The following is a 22,834-nucleotide window of genomic DNA, read 5'->3' as shown; positions in this document are numbered from 1 at the left end:
AAAGTGGGGCTTGAACTCATGGCGCAGAGATCCAGACTCACACGCTCTTCCCACGCACCCAGCCCGGTGCCCTGACAAGTGCATCTCCCTGAGATTCAGGCATCCAACCCCTTTCCCCTGCTCAGTGTGGAGCCTGCTTCTCCCTCTGCACCTCACCGCGCTTATCCTCTCTCTCTCTCAAATAAACAAACAAAATTTGGGTGGGGGGGGAACTGTTCTCTTTTTAAAACAGTTTTTTAAAACTTTTGTGTAAGTAATCGCTATCATAGTATTGGATACATACTTTAAAATAAAAGACTGTCTTTTATACTGAGGGTTATATTGTGTTTTTAAAAGTAGCACAGTAGGGATACCCTGCTGCCTCAGCTACTAAGCAGCTGCCTTCGGCTCAGGTCACGATCCCAGGGTCCTGGGATGGAGCCCTGAGTCCAGGTCCCTGCTCAGCCTGCAGTCTGCTTCTCCCTCTCCCTCCGCTTCTCTCTCAAATAAATAAAATCTTTTAAAATAAATGAAAATAAAAGCAGCCCTGTAAATGCGTTACTTCTCTATTCATTCATTTGTTCGTAGCAACAGGAGAATGAAAAATCATTCTAAAAGGCATGCCATATGGGGCGCCTGGGTGGCTCAGTGGGTTAAGCCGCTGCCTTCGCCTCAGGTCATGATCTCAGTGTCCTGGGATCGAGTCCCGCTTCGGGCTCTCTGCTCAGCGGGGAGCCTGCTTCCTCCTCTCCCTCTGCCTGCCTCTCTGTCTGCTTGTGATCTCTGTCTGTCAAATAAGTAAATAAAATATTTTAATAAAAAAAATTTAAAAAAAAATAAAAGGCGTGCCATAGTTCTGAGAGGCTGCCACCAAATTGTTTGCAGCCTCCTGCGTTGGCCCTCTGGCCGTCTGCACAGCTGAGGTAATCCAGGCACGGTCCCCCTCCCTGAACTCCCTTGCCCTTCAATTCTCAAGATGATCCATCACTTTCTCAGAGAAGTCTCTTTCTCCAGCTCTGCTTCTGTGCTCTTTCAGGAACCTGTACACAACCTGAGTTTAGCATTTATCTCACTCTGCACTGTGTCTGTTGACTTGTCTCTCTGGGGAAAAGGACTCTCACTGTCTCGTCCACCATCGTAGCGTCGGTGTCTGGTATGTGCTTGGAATTCAACAAATGCGTTGAGCAAATAAATGGACACCTTAGCCCGTATTTAGAGCCTTCTCCACCAGCCAGGCCCCATGGATGTGTGTATGTGTGTGCGTGTGTTACGGACCTCCCTGCCCCGACACGGTCACTCCAGCTGTGAGTACCACTGTCCCTCTGCCTTCCCAGCCTGCAACACCAGGCACAGTCATTTCCAGAAACCTCTACCTAGACTTGTTTTCGGAGTGCTAGAGCTGACCTCCACCCGACACCAGAGGATGCCAAGGATGGCCTTTAGACAGCATGGCGGCCGCCCGACTCGCCCCCCAGCTGAGCCAGCTGTTCTCACAGGCACCGTCTGCCCTCATTTTCTTCTTTTCTTTCCTTCTTTTTTCTCTTCAAGTGTGAAGGGAGCACTGAAAATGCCTTTGTGGAATATGTCCGTGATGCAGCCCGTAAGCCTCTCCTGAAAACGGCCTACTCTGAAACATCTGCGTGTAACTGCAGCAGGGACTTTCAGATATTCTGCTTTATTTAAGCGAAAACGCTAGTATTTTTGTTGGTGGCGGTTTAAGTCTATGTCCAATCAGGAGAGGGAAAGTACACAGTAATTTGAACAAGGACAGTTTATTCTACAGAATTACTGGGGCAGGGGTTCCTGGGTGGCTCAGTCAGTGAAGCAGCTGCCTTCGGCTCAGGTCATGATCCCAGAGTCCTGGGATGGAGCCCTATGGGGGGTTCCCTGCTCGGTGGGGAGTCTGCTTCTCCCTCTCCCTCTGCCCCTCCCCCTGACTCATGCTCTGTCTTGTTCTCCATGTCAATAAATAAATAAAATTCTTGGGGCACCTGGCTGGCTCAGTCAGTGGAACACGAAGCTCTTGATCTCGGGGTTGTGGGTTCGAGCCCCATACTGTGTGGGGAGATGACTTAAAAATAAAATCTTTAAAAAAAAAAGAATTATCAACTATAGCAGGGAAGTAGAGAAATGAGGGACTGGGATGTGTATTCGCTTCCGGGGCTGCCATAACAAGTTACACAAACTAGGTGGCTTAAGACAACACACATCTATTCTCTCATCGTTCTGGAGACTGGGAATCTGAAGTCGAGGCATCGGGAGGGCCATACACCTTCTGAAATCCTGAGTAATAACCTTCCACGCCTCTTTCTAGCTTTTGGCGATTGTTAGCAATCTCAGGCATTCCTGGGTTTCAAGATGTCTGCGTCTCTGTGCATGTCGTCACAAGGCGCTCTCCTTTCTATGGGTATCCAAATTTCCTTTTTCATACAAGGACACCAGTCATCGGGTCAGGATCCATCCTAATCCAGTATGACCTCACTTGTGTCTGTAAAGATTCTATTTCCAAATAAGGTCACAGTTACAGGAACTGGACATTAGGACTTGAACATATATTTGAGGCGGGGGAACACAATTCTGCCCACTACAGATAACAGGAAGTAAAGATTCTCAACAATGCAGGAATAGCAGATAAAAGAAGTCACTACCCCAGCTGGGGATGCAGCACCCAAGGAAGAGCCTCTACCTGGGCCTCCCCGGGGTGAGATCTACAACTTTTCGGAGAGAGCACCAAAGTTGCTGGGGTGCCACTTCTGGTGGAACTTGCTGGAAATCCCTCTGCGACGCCAGGGAAAACTGCTCACAGGAAGGTGCCTCAGAGGCATTGCACCAGAGAACCGTCCAAGGGATGCAGCAGGGGAGCTTCTGGCCAGTGTGCCCGGCAGGAGCTTGGCACTGGAGAAGCGGCCTGCGCTTCAGAATCTGGGCACGGGGGAACCCACTTGTAAATCCCAAGAGCCTGTCAACAGGGCTCACTGCAACCAGGAAGCAAACTCCTTTTTTCCTGCAGTCCCTCCATAGCTGCCCTCTGACACATTTAATATGATGCCGGTTGGCAAAGAAAATGTATTTAAAGGGCTCAGATCCCTTTTCAGAGAGGAGGCAAGACGCATGAATTTGCAGCTGGAGTGATAAACTCGTAACTGGTAGAGACACGTACCATTGTTTCAGATACTAATGGACATCTGCCTTCACTCTTCTTTAGTCTCTACTTTGCTCAACCTTCTCCCCGCCTCTGACATCCTCACCATAAGCCCTATCACTTTACCACTCAGTTGTTCTAAACTTGACACCCTCCTATCATCTCCTCCTCGAAAAGAAAAAAAAAAAAAAAAGGGAGACAAATACAGTACTGGTGGCAGGTGGCCCTCTAACCCGGGAAGCAGAGTTAGACCAGACGCAGGAGCAGCTTTCTCAGACCAAAACAAATTCCGGCAACTCGTAGTAGCTGACCAAAGTGGAAAGGCCCCAGAAGGGGTTCTTAAAAGCTCCTCACCTGGGGAATTAAATTGATCACGAATTGCTGACACTTGGCTGGGACAAGTCCTTTAAGGGAGAGAGGGCTGAGCAATGGCTCTTCTGTATACAGGAAAGTAAACTCTAACCTCCTGCGGGTAAGCACCTGTCTATCCCCAGGCACCACGTGCAGGAGGTGTTGAAATCTTGTTAAATGGTTGATGCCAACCAGAAGGGCAACTCAAACTCAAGGTTTCCTGCCATTTTCCAGGAGTGGTTGTTACCAAAGGATCTCTAGCTTACCATCCCACCCCTCCCAGTACCCTGCAGCCACAATCCAGCCCACCCCACCCACTCTGGCTGATCTGGAGCTCAGCCGAGAGGCTTCTGCAAAGGTACTGAGCAGAGACGGCTTGAGGGCCAAAAGGAATAGAGGGTACCCCGAAAGGAGAGATGGTTTATCACCCATATTTTATATATTTTACCTGTAGCCCAAGACTTAATTTATCAGGCACATTCAGATGTATCTTCTGATTTTATTTTGATTTTTCAAGTCTATTTCGAGGTAGGTATGACAGAGTTTATTGTTCTCATTTTACAAGTGAGGCCACTGAGGCTGGGAACAGTTAAGCAGAAGTGAGGCCGAGTCTGAAGGAGCCCCGAGTTTCTGGAGAATGATACAGCCATGTGTCAACCTCCAGCCACATCCCCTGCCCCAACGGAAGCTATGTGGGGCCTCTTGCTACTGGATCAGCACACACTGCCATGCCCTGGAGTGTGTGCACAGGCGGTGATAAGAGTTGTTGAAATGGTAGTCACAAGGAAGGCAGAGGTGAAAGCGCTCACCATTACTAGCCTGGGCTTAGGGTCAAGACACCCCAGTCTACATTAGACTTAATTTGATGAACGCCAGCACACCAACTTAGGGTCTTAGGGCTGTGCCTCCCTACCAGATTCTCAGGCCCAGGCCCTGACCCTTTCCTCAGGCTGCTCCCTCAGGCTGATTTCTTCAGGAGACCCAGAGAATCAAAACTCTGATCAGGCATGCTCTGCCCTTGAAAGTTTTTCTTGCCCTGGGGCTTAGGAAGCACCTGTTTAAGCAGAAAAGTGAGAGTCTGCAGAAGGGCTCTCGGCTCACCAAGGTTGATCCGCTTTTCCAAGCAGCCACAGCTGGAGCGTCACCACACCCCTAAGGAACCCCTCTACCCCTTCAGGCACCATACAGCCAGCGGGATCCAGGGCAGGGAGAACACCTCTAGCTGGAAAAGGTGCCGCCTACCCTTAGCAGAGTCTCATCATGGATTTCCAGCGGGCCCTGCAGGCCTTGGGTTACAAAGAGTTGGCTGGGTCTGGAGGGGGAGCCCTGGATGCGTCCTTGCTTCCATCTGGATGGCTCTGGTTGAGCCCTGGGTTACAGGGCTGGGGAGTCCCTTTCCCCGGCAGCTCTTACTGACTGTGCGCTTTCCGTACATCCTCTCGGCGTCGTGACTTCTATCCCCAAGCCCCAGAAGAAAGGATGCTGCTGGGCGGGGAACTCTGCACCTTCATCTCAGACGCAGGATTCTAGGCTTCCCGCCCTCCGTTTCCCGAAGGAGAGAAGGGCCGGTTTGGATCGGAGAATTCTGGGGAAGGAGGACGGCCGCGAACCCGGGCACTGCGGTGGCGGTGAGGTGCCCTCGCAGCGCGAGAAGCTGGTGCGGGCCCACTCCGCGCCCCGGCAGGTGGCCCCCCTCCGGGAAAAGGCTTCCCGGCACAGCCTCCAGCTGCGGGATCTCCTCCCTTAGCACCGCGGGACGACTGCGCCTCCTCCCCCGGTGACTGAGGATGTCTCCCCCCAGCAGCGCTCGTGGGCGCCGGGACGGAGAGGAAAGCTGCCGGACCCCTCCGAGCACGCCGAGGTGGGGGTCGGCCCCGCTCCACCGGGCGCTCGCGCGGGCCACGCGAGCCCCGCACCTCCGGCAGGAAGGTCGGCGGCCGCAGCCTCCTCCCCGTCGGCGCTCGGCCCGGTCTCTCCCGGACGCCGCGCAGGCCCTGCAGCGGGAGGCTCCGGCGCCCGGCCCCGCCCCCACATCGTCCCCGCGACTCGGGGACCGGCGCGAGGAGTCCCGGGGGGGCCGGCACCGCCCTCGACGAGGCCGCTCTGGGAAGCTGCGAATTCCCCGGTCGTTACTATTCGGTTCACGTTCATTGGCCTAAGAACTAAAGAACCGGAAGATGCCCTTAAAAAACGTGGCGGCACGAGTCGCGACAGCCGCCTCCGTCGCTCGAGAAACTCGGGCTGGTCCTCAGCCGCCCACGGCCTGGCCTTCCGAAAATGACCCCCTCCGGCCCGCTTCGGCTCACCGAGGACCGCGCGGCCTGCCCTCAACTGCAATGGCGGCGGCGCCCCGTTTGGCTTCTTGCCCCTAGGGAAGATGGCTGCCAGGTGGCTTCACTCCGTTTCTCGCCACCCCGGAAGACGGGGGCCGGCGATTGGGCGGTGCCCGAGGGCCCGGAGAAGAAGGCCCCTGGCGGTTGGGCAGTGCTGGGCAAGGCTGGTTTAAAGGAGCCGGAGGTAGGCGCCGTCGAAGACCCGGGATCCGCGGGAGGCGGCGGTGAGCGGCGCGCGGGGGAGGGCACCGAGCGGCTGGAGCGAGGGCGGGAGGAGGGAGGGAGCGAAGCCAACGCCGGCGCCATCTGCTCGCGGGCTGCGGAGCGCGCTGGGCGGGGAGCCGGGGGCGGCGGGAGAGGGGATCTGTGGGCGGGACCTCCCGGGATTGGCGTGAAGGGGGTATCGGCTTGACAGTGGATCCCCGGGGATCCGGACTGAGTTCGTGATGCTCAGGCTCGGGCCGCTCCTCTCTGAGTGCAGCTTTGCGGAGCCCAGACTCCCGGGGACAGAGGACCCCCGCGGCGCCTCCCTGGAGGGACCGCGCTGTAGGATTCCTTCCGCAGGGACCCAGTCTAGGGGGTCTGGTGGGGCGGGGGCGGGGGGGCACCGTCGGTGTGCGGGAGTCTAGCGTCGGAGTTCCCGGCCGCTCGCTGGCAGTGGACGAGGACTGCAGAGGGACCCGGCGGAAAGGGAGACTCCCAGGACCGGGATCCCAGCGGATCTCAGGGCGGATTCTGTAGGGACAAAGGCCCCAGAAGCTCGGGCCGTGGGAGAACTGGCGCCGCTGCAAGCCAGGTTCTCCCAGCAAGTGCCAGTCGGGACGCGGGTGGATCCGCTCATCTCGGGCGACGGCCGCGGGAAGACGCCCGCTCCGGACGGCCAGCCGGGGGCGCCCTTTCACGCCCCAGGGCTTCGGCCCTTGGGCTCCCGGGAGCCGCGGGCGGACCATGAAGGGCGGAGCCCCAGGGGAAGGGCTGGCCCTCACTCCCCGCTCCCCCGCTCCCCCCATCCCAGGCTGCGACCTGGGATCCCCCAGGGACTCCCCGGAGCCGCCGCTTCCCCCATGGACTTGCCCGGGGACTCCAGGTGAGAGCGCACCCCGCCCGCCTGTCTTGAGCTCGGGAGACGGGACCCTGGCGGCCGTCCCGGGGAACCGCAGAGCCCACGACAGGCTCAGGCGACCGTCCTCGGCTTCTCTCATCTTCCAGTTCACCTGGCCGGTCGCGTCTGTGCCGCCAGCCGCTGGCTCGAGCATTATGGGGAGCCCGGAGCCCCAAACGGCCGAGACTGCAGTCTCTAGCGGCCCCCTCACCTCTGGAGAAGGCCTCTCGGCGGGTTTTGGCCGTGGTGCTGGAAGATATTATGGCTGCCCACAGGGTGAGCTCCCTCAACCGAGAGGCCCCTTTCTCCCCCGGGGCCCCTCTTCAGAACCACAGTCAGAGCAGATCACTAGTGAGGATGATTGAGATCCAAACACCTCGTGCTCACACCCATTGCCACGCAGCCTCCCTAATGCGAGAGGTCTCCTTGGCTCTCACGTAATCCAACCTAGGTCTGGGCGGGGTCTTTAGTGCCCATTCCCCACAAAAAACCCTGCCGGGCTGGAACCCCATCTCTACAAGTGCTCTTAAGTATGAGAAACCCTTGCTTTCTTCCCAGCCCAGCGTCTAGGCCATTCTTGGGAAAAGGCTGAGGTCTTTGGCTCCATTGCACAGGTTAGAAAAACAGGGCCGTGACTCACCCAGGGTCACTCCTTTCCATTTCTCTAAACGGCCTGTGCGAGATTACTACAGCTCCGGACATCTACTCTCTGGCCCCGAAACGGAGTCGGTTAAATGCCCTTCTTTGGGTTCTGAAGCGAATTCTAGCCGTAGCCTCTGTCACTTCTGTGGCATGTGGCCCCGTCAGGCTCAGAAAGGCCCCGCGCGGTCCAACCTCATTTCACCGCCTTGCCCTCGACACTTCCTCCTCAATCAGGTTCCCCTGGCGCCCCAGGAAGAGACCCCCTGCACACGGCACCGCAGCGACCGGCAGGACTCTGTCCACAGCCAGCCGCCTGCCTCGCCACCCCAAGAGGCTGCGTGGCCCTCACAGACCAGGTGAGCATGGCGGGACGGAGGGTACGCAGGAGCCCACCTGAGCCCCTCTGATCTCCTTGCTCCCGCTCCAGGCCTCCCGACCCACTGCACTTATGCCGAGAGCCCTTGAGCCGCATCCACCGCGCCTCTTCTACCCTGAGGCGGCGACCAAGGACGAGGCCTGGCCCAGAGGAGGGCCCTTCACCGAAGGTGGACTGGGCCCCCCAGCCTACTCTGGTGGTGATGCTAGAGGACATTGCGAGCCCACGACCCTCAACTGAGGTATGAGAATTTGGGGTAAGGACATAAGGGTTCAGCTGGGATAGGTTTTGCCCAGAGCAAGGAGAGCAGCATTCTCTATGGAAGACACTGAGGAGAGGCCTATATGAAAAAGTCTTTGGTGTGACCCCTGGCAGGCTTCTGGACGCTTGAGAGGGTCAGAATGTGGGGAGCTAGAGAGGCCATAGGGGGCTTCCCTGCCTCCCCCAAAACATCCTTTGTTTACATCCAGGGTTTTGCTGATGAGACTCCCAACTTCCTCATCCCCACGAGAAGGTGAGAGGGCTGGGGCACGGATTGTCGAAATGTCCAGGCAGCAGTTGTTACCCCGGCAGCTAGAGCTAAGGGCGTCAGAATTTGCTTGTCCGGTAGCACCTTCCGAAGCCTTAAGGGACTGGGGAGGTGCTGGCTTGGGTGGGACCCGAACCGGGAAGCTCCCTCAGCCTTTACTTTCCCTTCACCCCAGAGCCGAGCCCGTGACGCTTGTTCACCAGTCAATGCCTCCGTCCAGGGACCCGGATCCCCCATTCCAGCCGTCTGCCCTGCCTGAGGACCCTCCGGAGACCCCACCACCAGGTAAGGACTCAGAGGGATGAGATTTAGAGCTCTGGAAAATCCTGGCTGAGCTTAAAAGTATCCGGGGCAGGGGGGGGGGCGGTGAAGGAAAGAGGCTTATCTCCCTCCCTGAGGGGAGTTTGGCGTGTGAAGATGGGGTACAGACTTCAGAGGCCTGACGTTCAACTCCTAAATGTAGGGCCTGGTCATTTAGGTGTGGGCTCATACCTTCGTGAGGAAAGCTTAGTGGTTGGGGGAGGGGCCGAGGCTACCAAAGTAGAGCTTAGGCACCTGCAGCCGAGGAATGCCCACCTGAGCCTCTCCTTCTCCTCAGCCCCGGATCCTGTACTGGAGCCCCCATCGGTCCCACCGCCGTCCAGCCTTTTACGCCCCCGCCTCAGTCCCTGGGGCTTGGCCCCGCTCTTCCGTTCCGTCCGCTCCAAGCTGGAGAGCTTTGCTGACATCTTCCTCACGCCCAACAAAGTCCCACGGCCCCCACCCCCATCACCCCCCATGAAGTTGGAGTTGAAGATTGCCATCTCAGAGGCCGAGCAGTCCCGGGCTGCTGAGGACACTGCGTCTGTCAGCCCCAGGCCCCCTATCCGCCAGTGGCGAGCCCGAGACCACAGCCCCCCAGCACCTCTCTCTAAGCCCTCTCTGTGCCGAAGCCACTCCTGCCCTGATCTGGGACCTCCTGGCCCAGATGCCTGCAGCTGGCCCCCTGCTCCCCACCACCCAAGCCGGTCACGGCCCCGGCGGCACACCGTGGGTGGTGGAGAGGCGGCCCGACCCCCACCACCCCCTCGGCCCTGTCTCCGGAAAGAGGTCTTCCCTCTTGGAGGAGTGGGAGGCTCTCCTACCCTTGTCACAACTTGCTCGTCCACCGCAACTTCCTCCTCCTTCTCTGAACCTGCAGAACCCAGGTAGTGCTCTCGATAAACCCTTCTTTTCTTTCTTTTTTTTTGGAAGATTTTATTTATTCATTTGAGAGAGAGAGCGAGTACATGCACGAGTTGGTGGGGCGGGCAGAGGGAGAGGGGGAAGCAAACTGTGCCTTGAACAGGGAGCCTGATGTGGAGCTCGATCCCAGCACCCTGGGATCATGACCTGAGTCGGAGTAAGACACGTAACTGACTGAGCCAGCCAGGTGCCCTCCGATAAACCCTTCTTAAAGCCCTGGCGCAGTCTGGGCTCAGCCTCCTGCCCTATTATCCAGTGGGCAGGAGATGGAGGTATTGCTATAAATTTGTCCATGAGCCTTCACTTTCTCTGCAGGTTGGGCTCAACCAAAGGGAAGGAGCCAAGAGCCTCAGAGGACCAGGTGCTTTCAGACCCGGAGACCAAGGTAGGAGTACAGATGTGGGGAGGAGGCAAGTGGGAGCCTGAGGCCATGCTGCACCCTTACCCTCTGCCCTGTTTTCATAGACCATGGGAAAGGTTTCTCGATTCAGAATACGCAGAACACCATCCCGTGCTCAGCTAAACCTTACACCAATGGGGCTGCCTCGACCAATCCGGTGAGTGGCTCATCGTACGTGGAGCTGCCTTGGCGAAACAGGTGTAGGCTCAGATCCCCTGAAGAGTGGCTTTGTCTCCGCTCAGGGAACGTAATCCAGCTTGGAGGAGTCCATTTGGTCTGGACATGGTTTGCACCATCTGTAGATGGTAGAACCATCTGTCTGCCTTAGGCAGCATTCCTGGCCCTAGCGTGTCCCAGAAACTGAAATATAGACCAGGCCTTGCTTATCATTTTTCCAGGGTACAGCGGCTCTGGGTTTTTCAATGGCCTCTGCTCTTTGCTCCCAGGTTGAACAAGAAGGAGTTCAGCTTAGAAGAAATTTATACCAACAAGAATTATCAGTCGCCTACAACCAGGAGGTGAGACACTTTGAAGGCTTGGGGGTAACAGAGGGAAGGCAGGAGCCACGGGCCCTGCTGGTAACCAGCATCCCTCCCTGCTTGGTCCAGGACCTTTGAGACCATCTTTGAGGAGCCCCGGGAGCGCAACGGGACTTTGATTTTCACCAGCTCCAAGAAGCTTCGGCGGGCTGTAGAGTTTCGGGACAGCAGCCTCCCTCGATCCCGGCGGCCGTCTCGGGGGGTGCGGGCTGCGGGTGGCAGGACCCTCACCCCCAGCCTGCCCCCCAGCCCAGACGTGGGACCTCTGCTGCAGCAGCGGCTAGAGGAGCTGGATGCCTCACTCCTGGAAGAGGAAGAAGTAGATAGGGAGCAGCCCCGACGGACCTAGGAGCTCCATCTGTTTGTCCATCCGTCCTGAAGCATCTGAGGCAGTTATATATTTTTCTCTATATTTCTAGTAAAGTTTTCGATATGTTTCTGATCCTTTCGTATGTCTCTACCTGAGTTTGAGATGGATTGACGGTACTGGCTCCTGTTTCTACTTTGGCCCCCAAAGACTGGGCAATGGGGGAGGTGCCCGGGAAGGCCAGGAGGGTTGGGTACAGGGAAGAAGTGGGGGAAGGATCATGGGAGATACTTCCTTGACCTGAAAATTTCCGTGTGTGGAGGAAAACTTTGGACCCAGCTCCAGAAGATACGGAGACCCCGGACTCCGATCAGGGTTCTCTAAATTCACTTACATCAGGGAGGAGGCTGAGGGACCCAGGGCGGACGAAGGCCTCGATCAGGGTGGCCCTGAATTCCTCCTAACATGCAGGCGTGGCCCCGCTTCTGGATTCGAGACAAGTAATGGCCCGGAACTGAGCACCCGCAGCAACCTGCGGTACGTGCCCGACGCGCACAGCGCGTGAGCAGGCCTTGCACATCTGCACAGAGGAAAGCAGGTGCAGCGGCAGCGGGCGGAGCAGGTGCCAGGAGTTCGGGCCGCACGTGGGGCGCAGAGATCATTTAAAAACCAGAAAACAAGGTGAGGCGAACCGGTAACCAGGCAACCCGAGGCCCGAGCGGCCGCCTGCGTCTTTCGAACTCGGAGGCACCCCGGGGCGGTGACTCAGCACAGGCGGCGTGCGGAGCCGGCTTCGGTGAGCGCCGCACCCGCCGGAGCGCTCCTGTCGGCCACGGGCGCCGCACGCAGGCGCTCCCGCCTTCCCGTGCTAGCGCGGACACCGCACGCCGCCCGCCCCCACGGAAGGCGGCGACGACGGGACGCGGGCTCCTTCCCGCGCGTCCGGCGCTCGCCAGGCGCTCGGGCCGCCGCACGCCGCGGGGCGTCCCGCAGACGGCCGGCCGCCGCCGGGGTCCCCACGCGCGTGCGCGAGAAGCCAGGCGTCTGCGGGCTGAGCCAGGCGGCGGAAAGAGAGACGCCGCATCCGGCCGTGGAGCGGGGCCTTCCGCGGCCGCCCGCCGCCCAGCGGCCAACCGCCCCCGGCGCTCGCGCCGTACAGCACGACTCCCAGTCTCGACGCTGTCTGAAGGCGGACCAATGAACAGAGAGCAGGAAGAGGCGGGGTCGCCTGGGGGACCGCCCCAAGCGCCGACTTCGAACCAGTCGAGTCACAAGACCCGAGGGGGGGCGGGGCTAACCTGACGTATACCCAATCCAAGACTGGAGGGCGGTTACCGATTACCCACTCCCCGGAGCTTGACTCCGCCCCCCGCCTTGTCGTACACTTCTCAACCTATCAACGACGAAGCTTGTGGAGGGGTGAGGGGGAAGGGGGCGGAGAGTGGGAGGAGGCCGAGAGAGGAAGGAGGCGTAGGCTGAGGAGGAAGAGGGAGGAGGGGCAGGGAAGTCCTGGCGGAGAAGAGGCCCCAGACGCCAAAGGAGACAACAGGAGGGTGCGCTGGAGCTCCCCCGCCTCCCAACGGCCGTTCCGGATCCCTTACGGCGCAAGTCAGGCAGAGACGGAGGAAAGGAGGAAGAGACTTTTATGTCGGCAGACAGAGAAGCTCTACCCGTCACCGTTGCCTCACATCCGGGGCTTTGGAGGGCTGGCCCCGCGGCCCCCCCCCCCCCCCCCAGCCTTTCATGGCGACCGGAGGCGGAGGCTGGAAGAGACAGGCCTGGAGGAGGCCCCTTTAAATCTCCTTAAAGGGGTGGCCGCTGAGCTCGGCCGACTGCATCGGCAACCTTAAAGGGGAGGCCATCGAGCCGAAGCTGACAAACTGAGAAGTGTGCTGTTGGGCGAGCTGGCGCGAGTGGGGAGTCTCTGCTCCTCTTCTCCCCCCGCGAGAAGTTCTTTCAACTCGGCTTAAAGGGGAAGCGGCCGCTTGCGGAGGACCAGAAACTTCACTCCTGAGCCCTGAAAGGGGGCGGCCTGCTGCGTGGAGGACCCTGGACTCCTTAAAGGGGTGGCCTCTTTTAGCCGGAGGACTTGAGACACTTTTAAAGGGGAGGTGTGCGTTTCGGGGCGAGCTTTCGGTCCCTTTTAAAGGGGTGGCCCTTCCTCTTCCTCGGGGAGACTTGTCTCGACCCCTGGCAGGGGGCGGCCACCGCACTGGGCCGGCTGGACACCATCGGGTCGTCGTAAAGGGGTCAGGGGCTGGACTACTCGAGGCCTCGCCTTAAAGGGACGGCCGCCCCGGTTTCGCCGTCTCGGCTCCGCCGGCCCCACAGGGGGGGCCCTCGGGCTTGTCGCCCCGGGGGCGGCGCCGGCTCCCCGGGCCTTGGCCTCGGGGCCAGCTCGGGGCCAGCAGATCCTGCTTGAAAGGGGAAGCCGTGGCCTTTCCGTCCCTGTGCAGCCGCCAGCGCCGCGCCTGCGACCCCGGGCCTGCGGACAGGCCGCTTCGGGCCCCGCCGCCTCCGGATGCGGCGCTGAGGGCGGTCGCCATGGAGACGGCGGCGGCCGCGGCTCCGGGCCCGGGCTGGGCCGCGGAGGGGGAGCGGCGGCGGCGGCGCTGCTCGCGCCGAGACCGAGACCGGGAGCAGCGGCGCCGCCGAGGTCCCGGCGGCGACGCGCCCCGGGCCCTGCTGGCCGCCCCGCGCGGCTCCTCGTCGTCCTCGTCGCCGCCGCCGCCCGCCAGGCCTTGGTCGTCGGCCTCGTCCGGAGAGCGGCCCGGAGGCCCGCGACGACGGCGGCCCCGTCCCAGGCCTCGGCCCCCGCGACCCCGAGCTCGGAAGCGGCCTGCCGGCTCGGGCAGCCGCGGGGAGGAGGAGGAGGAGGAGGAGGAGGGGGGCGCAGACGACGGCGAGGCCGAGGAGGAGCCCGAGGAGGAGGACGAAGAGGAGGAGGACTTGATCGATGGCTTCGCCATCGCCAGCTTCGCCAGCCTTGAGGCCTTGCAGGTGGGGCCTGTGGGAGCTGGGGACCTTTGGGGGCTTCCGAGGGGCCGAGAGAAGGGTATGGTGCCCGGAGTGGGTGGAGTTGGGGGGGAATGCTGGCACCCCAAACCAGAGCAACCGGCTCCTCTGGCCAGGCCTCTGCCCCACCCTGGGGTGGGAGGAGGTAGGGTTAGTCTCCAGGGACCAGCCTGGTTACCCGGCCGAGAGCCACTTTGGTAGCCTGGTCACCCCTAGAGAGGTCGGGAGCTTGCCTTTCTCCGTCTACTTCAGTCCCACCTCCTGCTCCACAGAAGGATGCATCGCTTCAGCCCCCAGAGCGACTGGAACACCGGCTGAAGCATTCTGGGAAGCGGAAGAGGGGGGGTTCCAGTGGGGCCACTGGGGAGCCAGGGGACAGCTCTGATCGGGAGCCTGGACGGCCCTCTGGGGATCGGGCCCGAAAATGGCCCAATAAGCGGAGAAGGAAAGAGGTGAGCTTGTCATGGATCCCTGTCCTTTAAGACCGGACGGCTCTTCACGTAGAGTTGTTGTCCATCGGCAGCGTTGCTGCTCCTCATAAACGGGGATTCTCTTCTCTGATGGCAGAGCAGATTTGAGCCCTCACGCCTCAGTCCAGGTCTGACAGAGGCATGTCCACACTCAGGCTTTTCTGCTTTTGGCTTGCCCTGTCTATCTGAAATCAGTTGGTTTTTCAGAGACGTATCAGCAAGACTTGGTGGAACCGTAAATGAATTAGAGCAGTCTCAGGTCTCTCCAGGCAACGGCAGTCTAGCAGGAAAGGCACAATCTGAGCAGATACCTTGATCCAAACCTGAGAAGCTACAGAAGGCGGAGGTCCGGGAGGGATGCTGCAGAAGCCACATGCGGAAGCCGCGCTCTGCCTGGGGGATGGGAGCAGGGTTGTGGTGAGGGGAAGCCCCTGGGGTGCCTTAGTCAGGCCTTGAAGGACAGTCCTAAGTTGGCTAAGAGGAGAAACAGGCGAAGTTGTTCTGAGCAAAAGCACAGAGATGTGAGAATGTATTCAGAAAACGGTGAGCGCACTGGGGAGGGGCGGGCCACGGGAGGAGAAGCAGCGAGACAGAGGAGGAGAGTGTGTCGTGAGGGGCCTGCCGTTCCTTGCTGGGGAGTTTAGACTCGATCCAAAGGCCTCGCCAGTCGGCCTTAGCTCTGGACTCTGGTCTTTCTCAGGCGTCCTCCCGTCATTCTCTGGAAGCTGGATACATAGTAAGTGCCCTCTGCCTGTACCGGCCCCTCCCCTCGCAGTTCCTCTCTGAAAGTCCCCTCTGTCCCTCGGGCCCCCCCTTCTTCCCTCTTGTGACACCTCTGTCTTTCCTTTTCCCCAGTGTGATGCAGAAAGCGATCTGGACGAGAGGGTGAGTAGGGCTAGAACTTGTTGGGTGGGCAGTGCTGTACAATTTGTAAAGCGGAGTGCGGCTCAGAGGTCTGCCGCGTACAGTGAGAGAGAGCCTCCCCCTTGAGTGGGGAACGTAGTTAGGTTGAGCCATGACTGGATGGGGAAGGGGGGTACGGGCAGATTGAATGGGTAAACGACTTGCTTTCTTTGGTAACTAGAGCCAGTTTCTAAAGAATAGAAAGCCCGGGTCTCAGTGTACCATCTTTTCCTAACCCTTCGGAAGACCAGTGGCTCTCCACAGAGATTCAGGTGGCTGTCGAGCTGAGCCGGTCACCCTGCTCGCTGCTGGACCGCTCTCCCAGAATCTGAGCGGAGACCACGGTTGTGGCCGCGAGGGCACCAAACCCTTGTGACCAGTGTAGAAACGTGTCTCACGAGGTTCTGTTTCGGTTTATTGTCAGGTCGGATGTGCTTGTTTTGAAATGATGTGTTTTAGTCGCTCTTGCTCTGCCCTTGCAACTAACTAGAAAGTGTATTCCCTGATGGGTGTCTTTTTTCATTTAAAAAATTGGCTGGACAGGGACTGTGGTGAACCAGAGTTCTTGTCTGTCTACAGGAGGTGACCACTGTCTAGTCCTAGCTAATTGTTGCCATGCGAGCACAGGAGCCAGTTCTTAAGGGAACCTGGAAGTCCGAGTTTGTATGAGGAATTCCTGGATTTGTAAATGTCAGCAGTTAGTTTCAAAGGGTTTTGCTGACACTTGTGGGCCAAACGGATCTGTAAGTCCGGGGGGCGTATGGGCCCGCAGTTAGTGACAACTGACATCTTTGGCTTTGATGTGCCTGCTTCTCTGACACACGAGTGCCGCCTCAAGTCAGTCCTCCTGGCCTTTCAAATTCGGAGGCGTAGCTTCCCACCCCTTTCTTCAAGCACAGGCCCCCCGGGACCCACAGTCTTTGCTGGATTTCACCGAAGCCGATAGAATGGACTTGGCAGCACTGCCACTTCCTAGCAGGCCGTGGGGGCTGTTAGCTTTCCTGGGTGAGGGCCTCGCCTGACCCAAACCTGACCCTGTCCCTGCCCTTCGTCCCCAGGTCTCCGATGATGACCTCGACCCGTCCTTCACTGTCTCAACCAGCAAAGGTTGGTCTCAAGGGCTGGGGCTGGACACTGGGGGAATACGGGCCGCAGCTGACTCCATCTGCCGTCCTGTCCTCACAGCCTCGGGCCCCCACGGCGCCTTCAACGGGAACTGTGAAGCAAAACTCTCCGTGGTCCCTAAAGTGTCGGGCCTGGAGCGGAGCCAGGAACAGCCCCCAGGGCCCGACCCGCTGCTAGTGCCTTTCCCCCCGAAGGAACCACCACCTCCGCCGGCCCCTCGGCCTCCTGTCTCACCCCCTGCACCCTTGCCGGCCGCCCCCAGCCTGCCACCCCCACCCCAGCCCCAGCTGCAGCTTCGGGTCTCGCCCTTCGGCCTCCGCACTTCTCCCTATGGCAGCAGCCTGGACCTCAGCACTGGCAGGTGAGTGGTCCAGGGCTTTGGTCTGGTCTGGAAGGACCTGGTCACTTTGGCGCCAACCCCTGCATTCTGTGGCTGGGACACGGGATGGTGCCTGTGGGATGTGACTTGAAAAAGGGATTCTGAGGCTGAAAAGCTTGAGAGACACTGGGTGAAGCAAATGTGAAGTGATTACTCACTCACAGGGCTTCCCAGGGCCGCTTCACCGGACGTTCCTGGGCAGGGAGCTGCTCTCTGTGCCGTCTCCCAACTTGATGCGCTGCTGAGGCCTTTTCGGAAGGCACATCTGCTAGGAGGAGTGTTCTTCAGAACACACTTTGGGAAATGCTGACATGATTAATAAGGGTGCTGGCTTTGGGGTCAGTCAGACCTGGTTCAGATTCTTGCTCTGCCGCTTGTGGCTGTGTGATTTTTGAAAAGTCACTTCATCTCTCTGAGCCTCAATTTTCCGTTTCGGTCATAAAGAACTGGTAATGGCCCCTTTCTCCTGGTAAAGCTGTCGTGAGGGTGGACGATGAGGTCGTGCAGTGTTTCCCAAAGTGTGCCCGTGTGTCGCTAGCCGGGCGCGGATCGTTTCGGCTGTTCCGGGGCCACCTGCTGTTTTAGCTGTTAATGGGCTTTAGGAAAACACGATCAGTACCTCAGCCCTGGGACGTCACACGTAGTGTCGGGCGAGGCGAAGTCAAAACGCAAGGGACTGAGTTAAGTGAGAGAAAGACCGTGCGGGCGGGTTCGTGGCTGCGGCGGCCGCGGGGCAGGCGGCGGCACACGGCGGAGGCGGAGGTCGGAGGAGCCGGGAAGCCGCGCCGCCGCGCCAGCGCTGGGCCTCCAGTGAGTGCTCGCTGCGGGGTCAGGGTCGCTGATACCCGCGCTGTCTCATTCCGTCATCCTTACGGGCTCTTCCCTTGTTCTTGAGGAAACTAAGGCTCAGAGAGGGGCAGTGACTTGCTCAAGGTCACCCAGGGTGTTCATGGCAAGACGGGCCTAGAATTCAGGTCGCCTGACTCCTAGGCCAGGCCAGCGAGGTGCTGCTTCCACTGTCTTAGGCTGGGAACCCAGGTGGCCTGTTGTGAGGAAGCGTCACCGCGAGTGACGGGTTCGTGCCGCCGTCGAGCAGGGGCGGGTCACGTGGCCGGGGCCCTCCGAGAGAGGGGAGAGGGGGCTGCCGGGTGCGGGGTTCCCTCCGTCTGAGGACGGGCTCCGGGTGGGGCTGGGGGTCCCGGGGGCCGGGTTCTACCCCCTTCCGTGTTGGAGAACCAGCGGCAAGGTATCGCCCGGGCTTCTGACCCCTCCCGTCAGAGCTGGCACCTCCCGACCCTCACTCATGTCCCCACTTCTCTCCCCAGCTCTTCACGGCCGCCCCCCAAGGCCCCGGCCCCTCCCGCGGCTCAGCCTCCCCCCTCATCATCCTCTTCGTCCTCTTCCTCCTCATCTGCCTCCTCCTCGGCCGCGCAGCTCACCCTCCGGCCCCCGACGCCCTCCCTGCCCCTGCCTCTGTCCGCCCACAGCTTTCCCCCTCCCGGGCTGCGGCCCCCCCCGCCGCCCCCCCACCCCTCCTTGTTCTCCCCCGGCCCCACCCTGCCCCCGCCCCCACCCCTGCTGCAGGTGCCAGGGCACCCTGGGGCCTCAGCCGCTAACGCCCTTTCTGGTGAGTGTGGGGGCCTGGCCGGGGCGGGGGGTGGGGGGCCATGGCCCCGGGCTTGGGCCCAGCCGGCTGTGGGGCACCCGGACCTCAGCAGACATCAGGGCCCGAGGAGGGAGTGGCTCAAGGCCAGGAGGGAAGGCCAGTCCCCCGGGCCCGAGGAGGCTGTCCCGGTGGCGACAGACATTACAGCCTTCTCCCCCTCCCCTCCCACAGAGCAGGACCTGATCGGCCAGGACCTGAACTCTCGCTACCTGAATGCCCAGGGTGGCCCCGAGGTGGTGGGGGCAGGGGGCTCGGCCCGGCCCCTGGCCTTCCAGTTCCACCAGCACAACCACCAGCACCAGCACACCCACCAGCACACCCACCAGCACTTCACCCCTTATCCCCCGGGCCTGCTGCCACCCCACGGCCCCCACATGGTGAGCTCCTCACTGGGCCGCGGATGAGGCCCAGAGACTCGGAGGGAGGGTGTGGCTTCCAGGGGAAGGTCCCGGGTCCCTGGCTGGCAGCTCACTCTTCCCTTCTCTTCCCTAGTTTGAGAAATACCCAGGAAAGATGGAAGGCCTTTTCCGGCACAATGTGAGTGTGTGTGTGTGTGTGGTGGGGTGTGTGGGCACGGAGGCGTCCGGGTGTGTGGCCCTGACGGGCGGGGTGCAGTCTTCAGCTTCCGAAGCGAGAGCCTTGAGCCTGGGAGAGCTCCCTGGGGGGCTGTAGGGTGAGGCCCGAGGACTGACGGGCAGAGCCGCGGGGGCCGCGCGTCCAGCCCCAGCTGGGACCGGTGCCCTTCTCTCCGCAGCCCTACGCGGCCTTCCCTCCCGCGGTGCCCGGCCTGCCTCCGGGCCTCCCGCCGGCTGTCTCCTTTGGTTCCCTGCAAGGGGCCTTCCAGCCCAAGGTGAGCTCCCGATCCAACCGCCACCGCCTGCCACCCCCACCAACCCAGACACCGCCGTGCCCCGGCCCCCCCACCCCGGGCGTCCCCAGAGCCACGCCCCTTGTCCTGCCCTCCCAGTGTGGACCCAGCTTGCTTCGGAGCTGTGCTCCCTGCCTGTCCCCGCCCCCACCTTGGCTCTGGAGCCCGTTCGTGCCTGGTGCCCGCTCTCCTGACTGAACCCTCCACTCCCCTTTCCCAGAGCACGAACCCCGAGCTGCCACCACGACTGGGGCCAGTGCCGAGCGGGCTTCCCCAGAAGGGGACACAGGTGAGGGGGGTGCCGAGGCAGGTCCTTGAGGAGCCAGAGTACCTGTTGAAGGAGAGCAGGGTTGATGGAGAGTGAACCCCTGATCCCTCCCTTTACTGTACGATCGGGACTACCCCTGAGAGTCTGACGAGAGGAAATCTCTGTAAATGACAGTTTCCCAGCCATGGGGAATAGGAATTTCATGAAGTTGCCCCAGAAATAAGATCACTAGGACAGTGGTTTTTTTTTGTTTGTTTGTTTGTTTTTAAAGATTTTATTTATTTATTTGACAGACAGAGATCACAAGTAGGCAGAGGCAGAGAGAGAGGAGGAAGCAGGCTCCTTGCTGAGCAGAGAGCCCGATGCGGGGCTCGATCCCAGGACCCTGAGGTCATGACCTGAGCCAAATGCAGAGGCTTTAACCCACTGAGCCACCCAGGCGCCCCAGGACCGTGGTTTCTGTAGGAGTTTTCAAATTTTTTAAATTACAAAATCCTTTTTCTTTTCTTTTTAATGACATCATACCAGGAAGTCCTGTCCATAAAACAATGAAAAGATAAGCTGCCCCTTTGTGAAGTGGCACAGGGAGCAGCCTTCGAGCCCATGGCTCTGGGAACATCGGGAAAAGCACAGGATATGTTTCCGAGGGGGGAGAGTAGACCAGATATCTTATGGTGTTTGTAGCAGCAGTAAAGGTTTTTTTCTAAAGAAATCTTACACAGAGTCTCATGACATGAAGCTGTTAGTAGAATGACTTGTCCGGTTGAGAAACTTGTCTTGCCTGCCCACTAACCCAGTCAGTCCCCAGTCTTCCAAGCGGAGCACGTCCCTGGGGCCCGGTTCAGGAACTTAGTGCTGGAAGGGAGATGCCCAGTGCGGGAGATGGGGAGAGGCGTCTTCATAGGAGCGGGAAAGGTGTGAGGGAGCCACACGAGGTCTCCAGTGTCTGGGTGGGGATTAGGGACTGTGGAGACGAGGTGCCCAGGACAGTAAACAGGTCTGAATCGCCACCAACCTCTGCTTTGCCATCCCCAGATCCCCGACCATTTCCGGCCACCTTTGAGGGTGAGTTTGGTGAGGACCTCAGGCTGCATGAGGCTGGGGGCTGGTGTCAGGGCACTTGGCTGAGGGCGGGTCTGGCTTGGGAGTAAGCGAGAAGCCCAAGACGTGGAGGCAGCCAGAGTTGGAGCGGCAGAAAGGGCGAAAGGCTTATGTGCCACAGACCTGGGTTCCGACGTGACCGGCTGTGGGACCTTGGGCAAGACAGTTCATCTCTCTGAGCCTCAGTTTCCTAGGCCGTGAAGCGAACCTAGTCATCCCTCCGTTGTAGGGGTGACGCGGGGGGTGTTGTGTGGAAAGGCTGGGCCGAGGACCAGGCCTGGGGCGGGTGATGAGTGAGCATTCTTTCCTTCCCTTTCCCTCTGGTTATCCTTCTGGGGCGCAGAAGCCAGGGAAGTGGTGTGCCATGCACGTGCGCGTGGCTTACATGATCCTGAGACACCAGGAAAAGATGAAGGTACCGGGGCTGGAGGGCTGGGGCAAGTGGGCTGGCCTGAGCCCTGGGCATCTGCTTTTGGCAGAGCTCGGCCGCATCTTGGCCAGAAACGTCCCCTCCTGTCCCCGGTTGCTGCCTGAGCACCTTCACAGTTAGCACTAGCTTCTCCGGCTGAGGAGAGGGGGGTGGCCCGAGAGGGCTCAGAGAGGTGGAAGTCAGGCACCCGAGCCCCATCTTGGCGCCCGCCAGCCCGTGGGGGGGCCTTAGGAGTGGAAGAGCAAGAGCAGCATCCCCCCCCCCCCCCCCCCCGGCCCCCCCCCCCCCCCCCCTCTCCCTGTCCCACGCAGGGCGACTCCCACAAGCTTGACTTTCGGAACGACCTCCTGCCCTGCCTTCCGGGGCCCTATGGGGCCCTGCCCCCTGGGCAGGAGCTCCCCCACCCGGCCGCCTCCCTCTTCACTGCGACTGGTGAGTCTGGCCAGCCCTCTCGGGGCCGGAGGTTCCCTTTCTGTAGCCCGAGGCCCACCTTGCGCCCACTCAGCCTCACCGGAATCTCCCACCTCTCTGCCCCAGGTGCCGTCCACGCCGCAGCCAGCCCTTTCACGGCAGCTCCCGGGGCCCACGGACCCTTTCTGAGCCCCAGCACCCACATTGGTAAGAGCCAAGGGCACGTCGGGCAACCCCAGCCCAGTCCCTAACTTGGAGGAGTTCTCAGGCTGGGGATGGAGGTTAGACCCGAGCGGCAGCTGGAATGGGCACAGGCCTGGTGCCGTTTGCTTCGTGACCTTGGACGAGTTACTCTGACCCCTCTGCGCCTTGACCTCCTCACCTCTGTGCCGTGGGCTAGGACAGGGCAGAGTGACTGCCAGGCTCCGCCGGCTCAGACGCGGTCTCTGCAACAGCCAGCGGTAGAGGTAGCGTGCCGGAGGGAGGCTGTGCGGCCCAGGCAGAGCAGCGGCACTGGCTCCGGCTCCTGGCACTTCCGCGGGCTTTGTGGGGAGGTTTCAGCTGGGTGGAGAGGGCATTGAGCCTGATGGCACAGGGGAGCGTGCTCGTGGAAGAGAAGGCTGCGAGGTGTTCCCGTAGTGGAGTAGGTTCGTTCTTCTGACTGGCTCCGTGCATGAGCTTAGGGTCGGGTCGGGAAGGGCCTGCACGTCCGGTGGGAGGAAGCCGCCAGGGGTCTGCCGGCGAGCGGTTTGCTGGAGAGCTGGTCTGGGCGGCCCGTAGGGCGGATTGTGGGGTTCGAGCCTGATCTCTGGGGTCAGAGAGGCCCTGGGGCTGGCGCGGGGGCGGGGGTACCACTTGGTGGCTAGATGACTGACCGTTGGCAAGTCACTTCACCTCTCTGAGCCTGTTTCGTCATCTTGAAGTGGGCGTGGTCCTGTCTGCCTCTCGTGGGGCTTCTCGTTTGGGAGGTCAAACACCACGATGCATGTCAGAGCTCAGCATCTCGCGAGGCCCAAGGAGCAGCACCTGTTGTTAAAACCGAGTCGGCGCGGCTGAGGGCTCCAGGGCCTGCTTGCTGAGCTGCGCCTCCCCTGCCGGTGTGGGCGCCTGCGCGGCGCCGGCTGCCCAGTGCCCTGACCGTCGGCGCCGGCTGCCCAGTGCCCTGACCTCGGCCTTTCCTCCCGCAGATCCGTTTGGGCGTCCCACAAGCTTCGCCTCCTTGGCTGCGCTCTCCAACGGGGCCTTTGGAGGCCTGGGCAGCCCTACATTCAGTG

General features: G+C 60.3%; 2 protein-coding genes across 7 annotated transcripts in view; both read left to right on the top strand.

Moving 5' to 3' along the window:
- Positions 1 to 5,614: 5,614 nt before the first annotated feature.
- On the top strand, positions 5,615 to 11,059 carry PRR14 (proline rich 14). 5 transcript variants are annotated; one of them, XM_059414898.1, is made up of 12 exons: positions 5,615 to 5,989; positions 6,821 to 6,892; positions 7,015 to 7,183; positions 7,784 to 7,905; positions 7,977 to 8,166; positions 8,396 to 8,439; positions 8,630 to 8,739; positions 9,053 to 9,641; positions 9,994 to 10,063; positions 10,144 to 10,235; positions 10,525 to 10,596; positions 10,687 to 11,059. In XM_059414898.1, the coding sequence occupies exons 2-12, from the start codon at positions 6,870 to 6,872 to the stop codon at positions 10,964 to 10,966; spliced, it is 1,761 nt and encodes a 586-aa protein (XP_059270881.1). In that variant the 5' UTR covers positions 5,615 to 5,989; positions 6,821 to 6,869; the 3' UTR covers positions 10,967 to 11,059. The 5 variants fall into 5 exon arrangements, with proteins under 5 accessions (XP_059270881.1, XP_059270883.1, XP_059270880.1 ...); XM_059414900.1 differs by having other exon boundaries at positions 5,615 to 6,029; positions 8,675 to 8,739; XM_059414897.1 differs by having other exon boundaries at positions 5,615 to 6,029.
- Positions 11,060 to 12,368: 1,309 nt separating this feature from the next.
- The window catches only part of FBRS (fibrosin), a 12,368-nt gene continuing 1,902 nt past the window's right edge, over positions 12,369 to 22,834 (top strand). Inside the window, exons 1-16 of one of the 2 annotated variants that reach the window (XM_059414894.1) lie at positions 12,369 to 13,924; positions 14,212 to 14,391; positions 15,110 to 15,145; positions 15,265 to 15,294; positions 16,371 to 16,419; positions 16,498 to 16,798; positions 18,142 to 18,443; positions 18,654 to 18,859; positions 18,975 to 19,019; positions 19,204 to 19,332; positions 19,571 to 19,639; positions 20,654 to 20,683; positions 21,063 to 21,134; positions 21,461 to 21,581; positions 21,687 to 21,767; positions 22,748 to 22,831. In XM_059414894.1, the coding sequence (XP_059270877.1) occupies positions 13,469 to 13,924; positions 14,212 to 14,391; positions 15,110 to 15,145; positions 15,265 to 15,294; positions 16,371 to 16,419; positions 16,498 to 16,798; positions 18,142 to 18,443; positions 18,654 to 18,859; positions 18,975 to 19,019; positions 19,204 to 19,332; positions 19,571 to 19,639; positions 20,654 to 20,683; positions 21,063 to 21,134; positions 21,461 to 21,581; positions 21,687 to 21,767; positions 22,748 to 22,831 (2,191 nt within the window). In that variant the 5' untranslated portion in view covers positions 12,369 to 13,468. The remainder of the gene's footprint in view (positions 13,925 to 14,211; positions 14,392 to 15,109; positions 15,146 to 15,264; positions 15,295 to 16,370; positions 16,420 to 16,497; positions 16,799 to 18,141; positions 18,444 to 18,653; positions 18,860 to 18,974; positions 19,020 to 19,203; positions 19,333 to 19,570; positions 19,640 to 20,653; positions 20,684 to 21,062; positions 21,135 to 21,460; positions 21,582 to 21,686; positions 21,768 to 22,747; positions 22,832 to 22,834) is intronic. The other variant, XM_059414895.1, reaches the window with a different exon arrangement.

Source organism: Mustela nigripes, chromosome 11 (genome assembly GCF_022355385.1).
Source record: "Mustela nigripes isolate SB6536 chromosome 11, MUSNIG.SB6536, whole genome shotgun sequence".
NCBI lineage: Eukaryota > Metazoa > Chordata > Mammalia > Carnivora > Mustelidae > Mustela > Mustela nigripes.
This window is presented reverse-complemented; position numbering and strand designations above follow the sequence as displayed.